Genomic DNA, 14,737 nt, shown 5'->3' on the forward strand with positions numbered 1-14,737 from the left:
CCCATTATTTCTTTATTCACTTATACCCCACTTTTCTCCCCAATGGGGACTCAAAGTGGCTTACAATATCTCCCCTTCTCCATTTTATCCTCACAACAACCCTGTGAGGTAGGTTTGGCTGAGAATGCGTGGCTGGCAGATTGAGTAGATTCCTGATCATCTTCTTGTGAGGTCATCCAATTGTGCAATGTGTCCAGCATTCACACCCTCTCCATCTAATCCCATTCCGAACCCACTTCTTCCACAAACTTCCATAAAGCCTTCTTTATGGTATCCCATCCAAGACATGTGATCTCTCTGGGTAAGGACCATGCCACTCCCCAGACAGTGTGGGGTAGTGGTGAAGAGCGGTGGACTCTAATCTGGAGAACCGGGTTGGTTTCCCCACTCCTACACACGAAGCCAACTGGGTGACCTTGGGCTAGTCTCAGCTCTCTTAGAGCTCTCTCAGCCTCACCTATCTCACAGGGTGTCTGTTGTGGGGAGGGGAAGGGCAGATGGTTGTAAGCTGGTTTGCTTCTTCCTTAAGTGGTAGAGAAAGTTGGCAAGTAAAAACCAACTCTTCTTCTTCAGTGTCAACCACTCAGCTCTTAATGCTCAGCTGTGGCACAGCAAAAGGACCTAGCAGACTCCCCCATAAGTGCCTGGCACCCCAGGAATGTCTCAATGAAGACAATGCAGAAGGGCCGAGGGAGGTGATTCAGGGCGCCTGGGCGGGAGAGGCAGCGCTGGCCCCCGCAGCCTGGAGGTCACCGGCTTCCCCCCCAGCCTCCAGCCCGCGGCCAACTCCGAAGCACGCTCTCTCCCTCCAGTCCCGAAAGCGGCAGCTCTTGCAAGGCAGCCCAAGGTGGCTGGCCTGGCAGCGTCCAGTAGCTCCTCGCGCTTCCCCCCTCCTTCGGCTCCTGCTGCGGGGATCAGGCGGTCCTTGGCAGCAAGACGCCTTTGGAAAGTCGCGCGCATTCCTGGCGAGAGGCATCAATCTGCCGAAGGGGAGCGCGGAAAGGCTGCGCGCGGGCCCGGGGGCACTTTGGGACCACCAGGAGGGGAGGAGGGAAGCTCAGCCCCCTTTCCAGACGGCTATAAAGCCGGGGCCGGCACTCTGCTGCCGCCTCAGAGCACAGCCAGGAGGCCTCTCGGAGGGGTCAACAGGGGGCAAAAGGCGGGAAGAGCCAGCCGACCCCGGCTAGCAGCTCTCTCGCTCTCTCACTCACTCACGCACGCACGCTCGACTTCAGGGGGCTCACATCGAGTCGAGGCCGTCCAACCCCTGAACACGACCGGCCCAGTCCCCCTGCCCCGAGACGCGGGGCTTTCCCGAGGGAAGCCCGCCGGCCTCGGGCGCCGCCCATGGGGCAAGCCCAGCGCCCGGAGGGGGAGCCGGCGCCGCTCCTGGGGAGCGCCGTGCAGCCGGCCCTGCTGCTCTCGTGCGCGCTGCTGCTGCTGCGGCTGCGGCCGCGGAGGGGCGCGGGGGCCCCCCCGGGCCGGGCCCCCCCCGGGCCGCCCGGCTGGCCGCTGCTGGGCAACGTGGCGCAGCTGGGCCGCCTGCCCCACCTCACCTTCTGCGAGCTGGCGCGGCGCTACGGGGCCGTGTTCCAGCTGCGCCTGGGGCTGCGCGCCGTGGTGGTGCTGAACGGCGAGGCGGCCATCCGGCAGGCGCTGGTGCAGCGGGGCGCGCTCTTCGCCGGCCGGCCCGACTTCCCCTCCTTCCGCCTGGTGTCCGGCGGCCGCAGCCTGGCCTTCGGGCGCTACTCGGAGCGCTGGCGGGCGCAGCGGCGGGCGGCGGCGGCCACGCTGCGCGCCTTCTGCACGGCCGGCGCGCCCGGGCTGCGCCTCTTCGAGCGGCACGTGGCGGCCGAGGCGCAGGAGCTGGTGGACGGGCTGGTGGCGCTGGGCGGCGGGGGCGGCTACGGGGACCCGGCGCCGCTGCTGACGGTGGCCAACGCCAACGTGATGTGCGCGCTGTGCTTCGGGCGGCGCTACCCGCACGGCGACGGCGAGTTCCGGGCGCTGCTGGGGCGCAACGACCGCTTCGGGCAGACGGTGGCGGCGGGCAGCCTGGTGGACGTGCTGCCCTGGCTGCAGGCCTTCCCCAACCCGGTGCGCCGCGTCTTCCGCGACTTCCAGGCGCTCAACCGCGAGCTGCACGACTTCGTGCGCGCCCAGGTGGCGCCGCACCGGCGCACCTTCCGCCCGGGCGCCGCGCCGCGCCACATCAGCGACGCCGTGCTGGAGCGGCTGGAGCACGGGCCCGAGGCCCGGCGGCGGGGCCTGGCCGGCGACTGCGTGGAGGGCACCCTCACCGACCTCTTCGGCGCCGGCCAGGACACCACCTCCACCGCCCTGGCCTGGGTGCTGCTCCTCCTGCTCAAGCACCCGGCCCTCCGGCGCCAGCTGCAGGGCGACCTGGACCGCGTGGTGGGCCGCGCCCGCCTGCCCGCCGCCGCCGACCGCGCCGCCCTGCCCCGCCTGGAGGCCTTCCTCTACGAGGCGCTGCGCTACAGCAGCTTCGTGCCCCTCACCATCCCGCACGCCACCACCGCCGACGTGCTCCTGGGCGGCTTCCGCATCCCCAAGGACACGGTGGTCTTCGTCAACCAGTGGTCCGTCAACCACGACCCGCTGCGCTGGAAGGACCCGCACGTCTTCGACCCGGCGCGCTTCCTGGACGCCGGCCAGCAGGCCCTCGACCGCGACCTCGCCTGCCGCGTCCTGCTCTTCTCCCTGGGCCAGCGGCGCTGCATCGGCGACCAGCTCGCCAAGCTGCAGCTCTTCCTCTTCACCGCCATCCTCTTGCACCAGTGCGACCTGCAGGCCAACCCCGCCGAGCGCCTCACCATGGACTGCGAGCACGGGCTGGCCCTCAAGCCCCTGCCCTACACCTTGGCCGCCACAAGGCGAGGCCCCCGCCCACACCCCCAGGGGGAGCGGCCCGCAGGAGTCGCCGGCGCTTCCTCCTAGGGGGGCCGGCCGGCCTTCCCAGAGCCTGGCCAGGAGGAAAGGAGCCTCTCTCCCGGGGAAGCGGGGGCATCCTGCGGCCAGCCTTGGGCCTTTTTTCTTTAGCGGCTTCTGCTACTGTGCCCTTTATCAAGCGCTTGGTAGGCTGCCTTTAGCAGATGAGGATGCTTATGGCCCTGGAAAGCTTCCACCGCCTCAGATTTCTGCCTATTTTCAAGCTACTGTTGAAGGCACAGGAACAGACCAGGCTGGTTTTTGTAGAGTTTACAACCAAACGCTTCCTCTGTTCTATTCCCTCCTGCATTTACTCAGATGTCTCACTTGGCTTTCTGCTACCTAGTCACCAGTGTTCGATCAAACTTTCCTAACGCAGAGGCTCCCTGGAACTGTTGTGGCAGAAATAACAGGCATCTGTTATTCCGTGGAGGGGCAGGAGAGGCAAGCCTATTCCCTTCTGTGGGGCTGTGGGTTTCTGAAATAACTTCCCTGCGTCTGTGCTGAACAAGAGCTGACGTATTATATCCCTGTGTGTAAGGGTTTTATCTACCCACGAGGAATGTTGTAATCTGTATAGCACAGTCAGGGAAAGGTACCGTGTGAAGGCTGAAAGCATCCCTTTAACTCAAAAGGTTTGAATCAACTGTGATGTTGGCAAGGCAGTGGCAATGTTTCCGCAAAGCAGGTACGCAGCCGACTTTAAGAGAGACACCCACTGATAAGTGCAGAAGTCAGGGCGAATGCTTGTGCCTCACATCCAGCGTCACTTTTCAGTCAGGTCTCCCTCTAGAGGAAAATACCTCATTGGTACCTGTGGACCAGACTGCATTTAAAACATATAGACAGCTGAAGGTAGAAGTAAAAACAGCACGGGTGGGTGGGTTTGGAGGCAAAAAACAGTCCTAGCTTGGGAAGGAGACAATGTGGAGCCTAGAAGCAGTTGGAGGGAGGTGCTGACCCTTCTTCCTCTCCTCCCCCCTTGTCTGCTGGTTTTTTTCCTGTCTTCCATTTCAGACACACGTTTGCAACAACCTTTTGCTTGCACTGCTGCAGAAGGGGAGGGCATTGCCTTGGGAAAGTGGCATGCGAGGAAAGAGCAGAATCTCCTTTCTCCCACACTGCTTCTTTGTTCCACATCACCCGCTTCTGAAATCATTTTTCTTTAAAAAACAGGAATCTTGGGCATCTTGAAGACAAACAGAATTTTAATCCCATATAAGCTTTTGGGGACTTCCTCAGAGGCTGAGAGCGGGTCTTCACTGGGCAGACCTTTTATGGAGGAGGTACGGGGAAAAACAAACATCAAAGTCAAGAGGCCATGATATAGGAATTACAGAATGAAATGTAATTGTGTAAAATACAAATACCATTCTCATGTTATGCTAAACTAGTGCCTGTAATTGGTAAGTAATCCCAGGGTTTGCTTAGATGGTCACTGTTACAGTGAAATAAAAATCATCGTGGTTCAACCTGGGGGTGGAGGAGGGACTAGTGTGAAGCTTTTCCTCCAAAGAAGCCACTGTTGGAGGTTCGCTTCATCCGTTTGCGTGTCCCTCTTCCCCTGCTAAAGCGTTGGCATGGCTGTCTCTGTTGTTACTCAAGTGGCAACAGGGTTCTGTAATCGTCTTTCTTCAAGCACAGAAGCGAGTGATGTTAGCAACTTTGTCTGTTCCACTTAAAGCTGACATGAAAATGCAAAAGCCTGCTTGTAAAATGCACAAACTTGGCAGCTCCTTGTAAGCACGCTGCTCCCAGCCAGGCAGTCAGGAAGTCCGTGATTTTTTTTGGCATCGGTTTGCTGGGAGCTGTCCTCTTTTCTTTTTCAGTTATCAGGCCATAGTTCCTACCTTGAAATTTAACCAAGTACTACCAGCTATTTAATACATTTACAGAGTGGGGGCTTACAGGTTGTATCCAGATCCTAGTTTAAGCTTTAACATGAAGCCTCTTTGACATGAACTCAACATGTCTTTGACTCCCTACTCTTGCCGGTTGTATTCCTGACGCATTTCCCATCTCCAAAAGGTAGCTATGGGTGGTTAGGCTGGACAAAATACAGCTTCAGGACCCAAGGCCAATGGCTGTGGAGTAGTCCTCCACACCACAGTATTCTGCATTAAGGAGTTGGAGGTTTGCTGCCTAAGTAGATCAGAGCCTGTTGGCTTTCTGTACGATTCAGGATTGCTAACGCAATTCTTCCCCGTCCATCTCATGCAAAGGCTTTGCATGTGGTAGGTAGCTCATGGCAATCAATTTTTGGCTTATGTAACCCTCTTCCCCAGATGGCACAGATGATATAAACCTTTTGGTTTGGGGAGCATCATATGTAAGGATGGCTGCCAGCCTAGCAATTACATGTCCTACACTTAGGGAGAATAGCGTGAGCCCAACTCATGCCTGTCCCTCAGCACCTTTAGGATCAGCACATGGTGATGAGGGGAGAGGGGGGATGCTGCATGAACAAGCCCTTTGCATTGGGAAAAGCAGGGAAGAACATGACAGACCTCAGAGGGGAAAGGGACATTGCATAGGGAATTGCCTGAGCACAATCAAATCTGCACTTGTTTAGTGTCTTTTTTAAGTGTCCAAAACTGCAGCTTGGAACAAGTTAACCTATATAGCAGTTTGTGCTTCCCACCAGTTGTTATACTTGTCACATAAGCCAGTATTGCAAGGATTTTTTTTTTGCCTTAAAATTCCAGCATTGTGTGTTTTTCTGTTCTTAAATGTGGATGACGGTAACTTTTTCATAGATTTTTTGGTATTATATTTTAATAAGCATTACTTGAATTTTATTTACTGTTTTTATAAACGAGACTGTGTCCTGTCTGAATAAAGATCTTGATACAATTGTTTGTATTCTTGTGGGAGGGAAAACAACTGTGAATGACCACCACACACACACACACACACACACACACAAAGTGGGGTTTCCAGATGGGTACTAATATGAAGGAGCCCCGTGGCGCAGAGTGGTAAGCTGCAGTACTGCAGTCCAAGCTCTACTGACAACCTGAGTTCGATCCCAACGGAAGTGGGTTTCAGGTAGCCAGCTCAAGGTTGACTTAGCCTTCCATCCTTCCGAGGTCAGTAAAATGAGTACCCAGCTTGTTTGGGGGTAAAGGGAAGACGACTGGGGAAGACGCTGGCAAACCACACCATAGACAAAATCTGCCTTGGAAACGTCGGGATGTGACGTCACCCCATGGGTCAGGAATGACCTGGTGCTTGCACAGGGGACCTTTACCTTTACCTACTAATATGAAGTACGAAGCTGTTCAGAGTATTACACAGGATAACACTATTGTATATATTTTGGAGAACTGTCTAAATGGGATGCTCCCTGCTTAACTTCTTCATCAATGAAAATTTTTAATCAGGATTGTATGTTCTGTTTACCCAGTTCTACACCAGAAGATAAATCTGAGTGCAGCATACTGTTCTAGAAGGCTTAGGTTCAGAAAGGAGGTTGTAACCTGACCAAATTGCAGTGCATAAGTCCTCCATGCTCAGCCTAATTTCTCCATTTATGATCACTGAAAGAGTCACGTACCTAATAAGTGTGTGCAGGTAAACAAGATGGACTGTAAAACATTTTGCAAACTTGAGGAATCAGGTAAATGCTTAATACATGCTAAACACTGACTTGACATTTCTGCCACGAATATACTGTAGGAATAGCCCCATTGGTTAAAATGGAGTTTTGCCCTACCCAAGTGCACAATTTATCTGCACCTATGCCACTTGCTCCAGATCAAAGTTGTAGATTTATATCAGTAATGTTGAACCCGTAGATCAGGATTCTCCAGTGGGTTGCAAAATCCCACCTGCTGAATTGCCTTTTGGGGGGAGCTGCTGGTTGGAAGGATTTGCTGTTAAAGTTGTACACACAGCAACAGTCCCACACCTGCCCCTCTTTGCATGCACAGTGAGAAGAGCAGCTAGATGGCCTGGTCACTCTGCATGGGGAGGATTCCTTCAGACCAAAGGCAGGTTCAAAAAAAACCCTGCCTTCCATCTGGCACAGGCTGGTCCTGTCCACTCCCCTCCCACCTCAGTCTGAACTACAATGTACATACGGGCCTGTGGTGCAGGGCCCCATCTTCTCCATGAAGCTTGCATTTTGATCTAATTCATACAGCTATACATCACTTGCAACAGAACAGTACAGGCAATATATTCCTTCAGTATCTGTTGCCTGAATATGTGTGTGTAAGGGGGGCTTCTATTTTGACAGACTCCAGCATTGTTCAGATGAAACAAGAGTCTTGTGGCAACACAAAGGCCAATTTATTGTGGCAGAAGGCCTTGTAAGACAGAGCCCACTTCCTCTGATGCAAATCAATAGTGCCTGCTGTGGTACATTTTTAAAGCGGCCACAAAAATCTCCTGCTGTCCCTGTGGTATGTGTTTGGGTCATTCTCAGGTGACTAAGGAAGAATGACTTGTTAGCGGGTTTGTGGCAGAGGCAGGAACTGAACCCGTAACCTTCCACATCACAGTTCATTCTTGTAATCATCACAGTATCACCAGCTCCTGCTGTGAACAGAGTAGGCTGGGGGTTTTGTTGTTGTTCCCTGTGGCCTTTATGCAGTGAACCTACTGCAGAAATCTGTTTTTATTGTCTGTTTTGTAAAGGTGTCATCAAAGACCAAGAAAAAAAGATGTCAAGAAAGAAAGGGGGGGGGTCACAAAAAAGGGAAACACTTCAGAGGAGTTTTCTATGACTCCAAAGAAGCCAAGATGATAGGGAGGTATTGAGAATAACTTTGATCTGGTCATGGGTGACTGAGGAAGGCCTTCAGAAAATAAAATTTCCAGTGATGCAATGGCTTGTTCAGGGATGATTCTCAACTGCTTTTCAGATTCCCTCTAAGCAGGGCTTTTTTTCACACTTGCCAGTAATCAGTACTGGCACCTTTTCAGGGGGCTCTCTGAAGTCCTGCCGCTCTTGTGCTGGCCTGCCCCAAGAACAGCCTAGTGGTAGGGTTGCCAACTGCCAGGTAGTAGCAGATCTCCTGCTAATTCAACTGATCTCCAGCCAATAGAAATCAAATCACCTGGAGAAAAATGGCCGCTTTGACAATGGAACTCTATGGCATTGAAGTCCCTCCCCTCCCCAAAACCCGCCCTTTTCAGGCTCTGCCCCCAAAATCTCTCACCCGTTGAGAAGAGGGACCTGGCAACCCTACCTAGTGGGGATCTACAGAGGGAGAGGTGAATTAGTGGAAATTGACGCAACCATTTTTTAACAAAAAAACAACGCTGCTTTTAACAATACTTCATTGATGGTGACAGAGACATATCCTGAAAAAAAACTTTGTCCTGTTGAAAGGATCATTCAGAATGTTAAGCTCTTTGGACCTGTAAGCTACCCAGATCAACCGGTCCTGTTAGTGCAACTCAAATATCGATCAACCCAAGTTTTTGTTTTAGCAATTACATAACATCAGGGCTGAAGGTGGGGGGGAGAGCGGGCACACCATTCCACCTGGGGCAATGTTTTGCTCCAATGAATAGTTCCTTCCCCCCAACTGTTTGAATTTGTGGCATGACAGCTTCCATTTGCAGACTGGGGGGTTGTTTTCAGATACTCTTCTGGTTTTTACAAGGTCTTCTGTAGCTGTACCAACACTCACCCCCTATCAACAAGGCAGATCGTGTCAGGTACGGCAGGAGAGTGACAGGCCCTGTGGCAGCCTAGACACTGAGTACATGTAGAGCCCCACAGCAGGGGAAACAGAGGCCTCCTCTGACCAATTCAACTTGGGGAAACAACAAGGGAGGGAAGACTGAAGCCCCTCCCGCCCAGTGCCTTGCTCTCGAGCAGAATGTGCCACCACAGCTCTTGGGGTCAGATGTTACGTGATTGCGAGTCGGATCAGGGGTCCTGACTCTGGTCACGCATCTTGTCTAGTTGAGCCCTTACAGTATCACAGGTTGCCTACCCCTCCCAGGGATTTGGCTTGGCTCTTAACTGCTGAACCATCTACAGGCCCTATAGCACTGGCACAGTAATCTTCTGGAATGTTTTCTTCACTTCCCATAGATGAGCTTGCCTTTGTAACCAAGTCAGACCATTGGTCCATCCCGTTCTGTATTGTCTGCTTCACCTGGTAACAGATGCGAAAGGCCTTTCCTGACTCCGGGAGACTGAACCTTGTGCCCGTCTGCATACAAAAGTGTGTGCTTTACCACATGCCACACTTCCACCTAGGGGTGAGGGGACAAATGAGAACAATCAGAAGCAATCACTGGAGGGGAAAACCATCAGTTGTCAAAGGTGGCAATGCAAAAGCCAGGATGACCTGCCTGATTTAAATGGCATCTCTTAATGTATAATTCAGCCTTTGTTTGTTTCCTCATGCGGATGAATTGATGCTTTCAGATCCGTCCAATATCCCAAGGCTGTTATCAGATTGCTTTGTTGAAAAGACTGATCTGCACAAATAAGTTAACTAGGGTTCAGACTTAGTCCGTTTTATACATCTCACTCCTCCAATATTTTGCCAGCTGGTTGCCCTTCAACACAATGACAGACAAGCCTCTGGATGGACTGTCTGAGATGCAGGCAAGTGATGTGGGGCAGGGGGCTGAGTTGAAATCCCCACTCCACCTTGAAGCTTGCTGGTTGACTTTGGGCAAGTCACCATCTTTCATGAACTTTAACCATAGAATGCTGTTGGTATTTACAGTACTGTTTCTTAGTTGCCACTTTCTTATATTTCTTATTTTCCATTGCTGTAAGGGATTTGAACCTATCTGACACACTTGCTATGTGGAATTTTCTGTTTTCACACAACAGAGTTGTTCATTTGCAAATATTACCATGTGCATTTGGTGTTTTGTTTGACATATTTGGCATCTCAGAATTCCATGATGCCATGGTATTTTGAACATTTGCATTATTCTCAATAACACACGGTCTGGCCATTGTATTCTGATTTCTGAACAGTCTAAAAGAATGGAGACTGTCTAGCCTTCTGTGTGCCTGTGGTTCTCCTTCAAAGTATTGGCTTTGGATATGTTTTCTACAACCTTTAGAAAATTAGCAGTGACTTGTGGGATATGAAATCTCCGGCGCTCAATGGGCAGGGGTGGGTGGGATACATCACTATACCACACAATGCCTACCATCATCTGGAACGATCAACATACAGGGGCAGTACTCAAGCCACACACCACAACACCAACTAGAAACATGGCAAGTGTACCGTTTCAGACCACTCCTGATTCCAAATCAGACCACCTCCCTCCATATCACAGTTTTCACTCTCCTGCCTCCTAGTCCAGATGGTGAAAGGAGCATCTTCTCGAGGACAGTAGTTAAGGTGGGATGTCTCTGCTCCTTCCATGGTGTGTGTTAAGTTGTTCCTACCAATCACAAGATCTGAGAGACCTGTGTGTAGAGAGAAGTTAGTTAAACATTTGACTTTCTTTTGAATTGCCTCTTTGAATTTCTCTTTCCCCTTTGTTGTATGCCAACAACCCTTTTAGAAAAAGAGCTGGTGATTCTGCAGGCTCAAGAGTTTTTTCCATAGGTCTTGTCACTCATCCATGTGACTACAAGTTCAGGGAAGAGAAATGGAGGAGGTCCTAAAGCAGTGCTTCATAGGCTGTGGGTCAGGATCCAAAAGCAGATTGCACGTCTCTCAGAGGGGGGCTGCATGTCAGGAGGAGGGAGCCAGGGGGAGCTGGGAAAAGAAGCTCTGAGAGGCAGAACAGCAAATTGAGTTTTGCCTCTGCAGAATTTGCAAAATGGCCATGAAATCCAGCCTGGTGCTCAGAAATGCTATATATTTATAAATCATACGCATGAAAAAAAATACAAGCTTGCTCAGTGTGAACTGTTGTGTGGTTCCTGTGTTTTATGGTACAGGAGAGGGAAAGTAATGTAAGATTTACTTTGCAAACAGCTGCCCCAAAAGTAGGGTCCCACTTCAAAAAGGTCTGAGAATCACTACCCTAGATCAGGATGAGGGGGTCTTACATCTTGCCCAAGAGAGTCTTCTTTGGAAAAGAGCCTCACCTCACCCATCTAGGGCTTCCTTTTGTTCTGGAAACACAGGTTCAGTTTAAGCAAGAAGGTGATAACAGCAACTTGGGTTTGCCCTGTGACTGGGCTGCATGCAGCCTAATAGCAGGGGCAGAGAGTAGGGTCTGTGGTCCATCACAGGGGGCTTGGAAGGAGGCAGCACATCAGATAATTCCAACATAAGAACATAAGAAAGGCCCTGCTGGATCAGACCAAGGCCCATCAAGTCCAGCAGTCTGTTCACACAGTGGCCAACCAGGTGCCTTTAGGAAGCCACAAACAAGACGACTGCAGCAGCACCATCCTGCCTGTGTTCCACCGCACCCAAAATAATAGGCATGCTCCTCTGATACTAGAGAGAATAGGTATGCAGCATGACCAGTATCCATTCTAACTAATAACCATGAATACCCCTCTCCTCCATGAATATGTCCACTCCCCTTTTAAAGCCCTCCAAGGAGATAAGTGAAAGGCAACTATGCGATGTCATATGTCCGGAGAAGACAATAGTTTCACATTTTTGTCCCAGAGTGTTAAAGTCAAGCCTGTGGAGTTTTGCCCAGGGCTGACTGGATGAGGTTTAGGTCTTATTTCCACCTGATGGGAAGGATGACCAGCTATCCAGTTTTCTGACAGCGTATCTGTATCTGCAAATGGAGAGCAATCTCTAGCTGTAACCATGTGATCTTTTGTGCTTTCATACCTAATAACATTGCTTCTTTCAGTCTGAATTCCTGTCCTACTTGCATAGGTAGAATGTTTATTTAAGGTGTCTTTACATCCCAAATGGTATAGAAGTTAGAGTGTGGACTAGGAAATGGGAGACACAGGCTCAAATCCGCGCAATGGAAGTTCATTGGGTGACTCTGGGCCAGTTACCGGGCACTACCTCACAGGGTGGTTGTTGTAAAGATAACATGGCTGAGGGGAGAATGGTTTTGTACACTGCTTTGGATAAAATAGATTGCTTTTCCTAGAAGCTGAAAGCAGTTTACAAGTAAATTTAAATCAACAATATATATTACCACTAAAATAGGAGCAGCCATAAAAATACACATCAGAGGACCTCATACAAAGACATATTAATAACAACCCTTTCTAAGTAGCTCAGCTTTGCACATTTCCCCTGAACTGTAACAGATATGGACAAAACTGTAACAGAACTGGATAGCCCATTCCACAATGATAGGACTGCTATAGGAAAAGCCCTTAAATGGACTTAAATGGAGAAGAGAAGAGATGGGAAGTGAATCCTGGATGGGAAACAAATCTGTGTGGTTTACTGCCTGCTCTTACAAGCCCTTCCCCAAGCTACCGAGCCAGGACTGTGACTGGTGGAAACAAAGACTTATCTGCAGAATTCTCCTTTGTTGCAAGATCTGTTTGACAGGATGGTTGGAAAGCTTTCCTGACAGTTTCATCTCCCCTCGTTATTTCAGATACTCTGAACCAGGCAGCAAGGCACCAGAAAAAAAATGCCTGGAAACAAATGGCATTTGAATCACAGCCATTTTCATGTGGAAAGAAAAATTAAATGTTTTAAATTTCATTTAGTCATTTATTTTCAAATAACAGCTATGCTAAATGTGGTATTGCTCCTATCAATCTATTTCATTTTTTATCCTGCCCTGCTTACAAGAAGCTCAGAGCTGTGTGAATGGCTTCTCCCCTCCCCTCACAACAGCCTTCTGAGGTAGGTTGGGCAGTGAGAGAGCAACTGACCCAAGGTCAACCAGACAGCTGCAGGGAAGAATGCGACATTCGAACCCAGTTCTCCTCAGTCATTGTCTCACACCATCCCCCAAATGGCTGCTTTTTCAAATATTTACGTTTGTGGTCCTGGCACCTTCAAGCAACTAGAAAACCAGGAAAAAGAAGGTACACCCGCTCATCCGAAACGTTAGTTTTTCCTTTGGTGAAAAACAAATAAAGCTGATTAAACACCCTTAGAATAACTTCCTCTTAAAATGTCTATATAAAGGGGAAATGAAACCTAGATCTCATATCTTCTTCTCTTTTTTGGGTGAGTAGAAGTAGATTTTATATTCTGTGAACCTAGGAAGCTGTGTTACCCTGAGTCAGACCCTTGGCCTGTCTAGCTCAGTACTATCTCCCAGGGTCTCAGGCAGAGCCCAGCACCTGCTCCCTTCATATGGAGATACCAGGGATTGAACCTGGGGGCCTTTTACATGCAGAGAATGGGCTCCACTGTTTACCCAGAGCAGTGATTCATAGGGAAGGCCAGGGTGAAGTGTTCATAAGTCTCCTGGGGGATTCGATTTATGTCCTATCATATGTGGGTGCTACTGGTAGCCATGTATAGAGGACACAAGAAAGAAATTGGCAATAATTTTCCATAACAGATAAAAGTCAAAGGGCTCAATCCTTTTGAGGCAGTAGTACAGAGAGTGACCTGTGCTTCCCCAATCCTGTTTTGGGGGTATAAACTAAATGTTAGAAAGAGCCAGCACATAGTCGTGATGGCATACTAAGAACCATGATCCAGAGCTTCTTAGACTCCCTCACTAGTTTTTCCCATACCTATAAGAGCACAGCATTAATTAGAGCCAAAATTAATTTTCTGCCCCCAGGTCTTTTTAAAATCCTCTTTGGCGGACTACATATTGGTTCAATATTGGTTCAATATTTGCCACTCAACCATATTTGGCACGGCCCATGATGTCTTTTGCAACAGTAATGAACATTTGACCAAAACTTTCAATGATATTTAGCATCTGATAGCCAACAATGGGAATTAAGATTTGGCAATTGGTGCTGAAAACTGGACAAGATGTGAGAGTAGATCTGATACACTTGGCACTTAAAGCGTTATACAAACTCTGATCTCAATCATGTAACTGTATTATGAGTGAAAACTAATGGTGGTTTCTTACATCTATGAAATGTTGACAGAAGCTATAAAATAGTAAGTTAAAATACATGATGTTTCCCTAGCATGCTATATTACTTAAATGTACTATATTACTTAAATTTGAGGAGAAAAACTGCTTCTGTATCAGAGCAAAAGAGGGTGTAGTGATTTCACACTAGGATTGGAGATACCTGATTTCAAATTATAGGTGAACAGCTATTCCCCTTTTTTATGTTCTATTGCATTTTTGTAAGTGATGTTGATTCTCCATTTTCCTCTGGTTTTGTAGATTTGTTTTTATAGTGTATACAGATGGAACAATTGAAATATGGTGTTTGTATATTTATTTATTAATCTGTCCAGTTGCAGCTGACTTATGGTGACCCTGTAGGGTTGTGAAGGCAAGAGATGTTCAGAGGTTGTTTGCCATGGCTTGCCTCTGCGTAGCAACCCTGCACTTCCTTGCTGGTCTCCCATCCAAACACTAACCACGGCCAACCCTGCATAGCTTCTGAGATCTAATGAGATCAGCCTGGCCTGAGCTATATAATGCATTAACCCATATATCTAACAGTAAAGTATCTTGCCCATATACCAATCAGAAAAGCAGAAAAATCAGGACACCACAGGCTAGATGGTACAATCTACATAGTCAGGGGACTTTCTTCACAGCTCACTGTGTGTGTCAATTGAAAATAAATAAAAATGGCACATATGTAATTAGAAGCAGGATGAGAAGTTGACAGTACTAATAGAGGTTTTGAAGATACAGTGGAAAATTGTAAGGCAATAAAATCCACTTGTCATGTTTTTGCATCTCTAAATTACTTTTGTTCTTTTTCTGCTACAGGATGGTACCCATTTTTTTACCGCTAAAT

At 49.3% G+C, this 14,737-nt stretch overlaps 1 protein-coding gene across 1 annotated transcript; it reads left to right on the plus strand.

The window, feature by feature from the left end:
* Positions 1-1,347: 1,347 nt before the first annotated feature.
* On the plus strand, positions 1,348-2,958 carry LOC130479475 (cytochrome P450 1B1-like). The gene has a single exon (XM_056851875.1). The coding sequence runs from the start codon at positions 1,348-1,350 to the stop codon at positions 2,956-2,958; it is 1,611 nt and encodes a 536-aa protein (XP_056707853.1).
* The last annotated feature ends 11,779 nt before the right edge of the window (positions 2,959-14,737 follow it).

Source organism: Euleptes europaea, chromosome 6 (assembly GCF_029931775.1).
Source record: "Euleptes europaea isolate rEulEur1 chromosome 6, rEulEur1.hap1, whole genome shotgun sequence".
In the NCBI taxonomy this organism is placed as follows: domain Eukaryota; kingdom Metazoa; phylum Chordata; class Lepidosauria; order Squamata; family Sphaerodactylidae; genus Euleptes; species Euleptes europaea.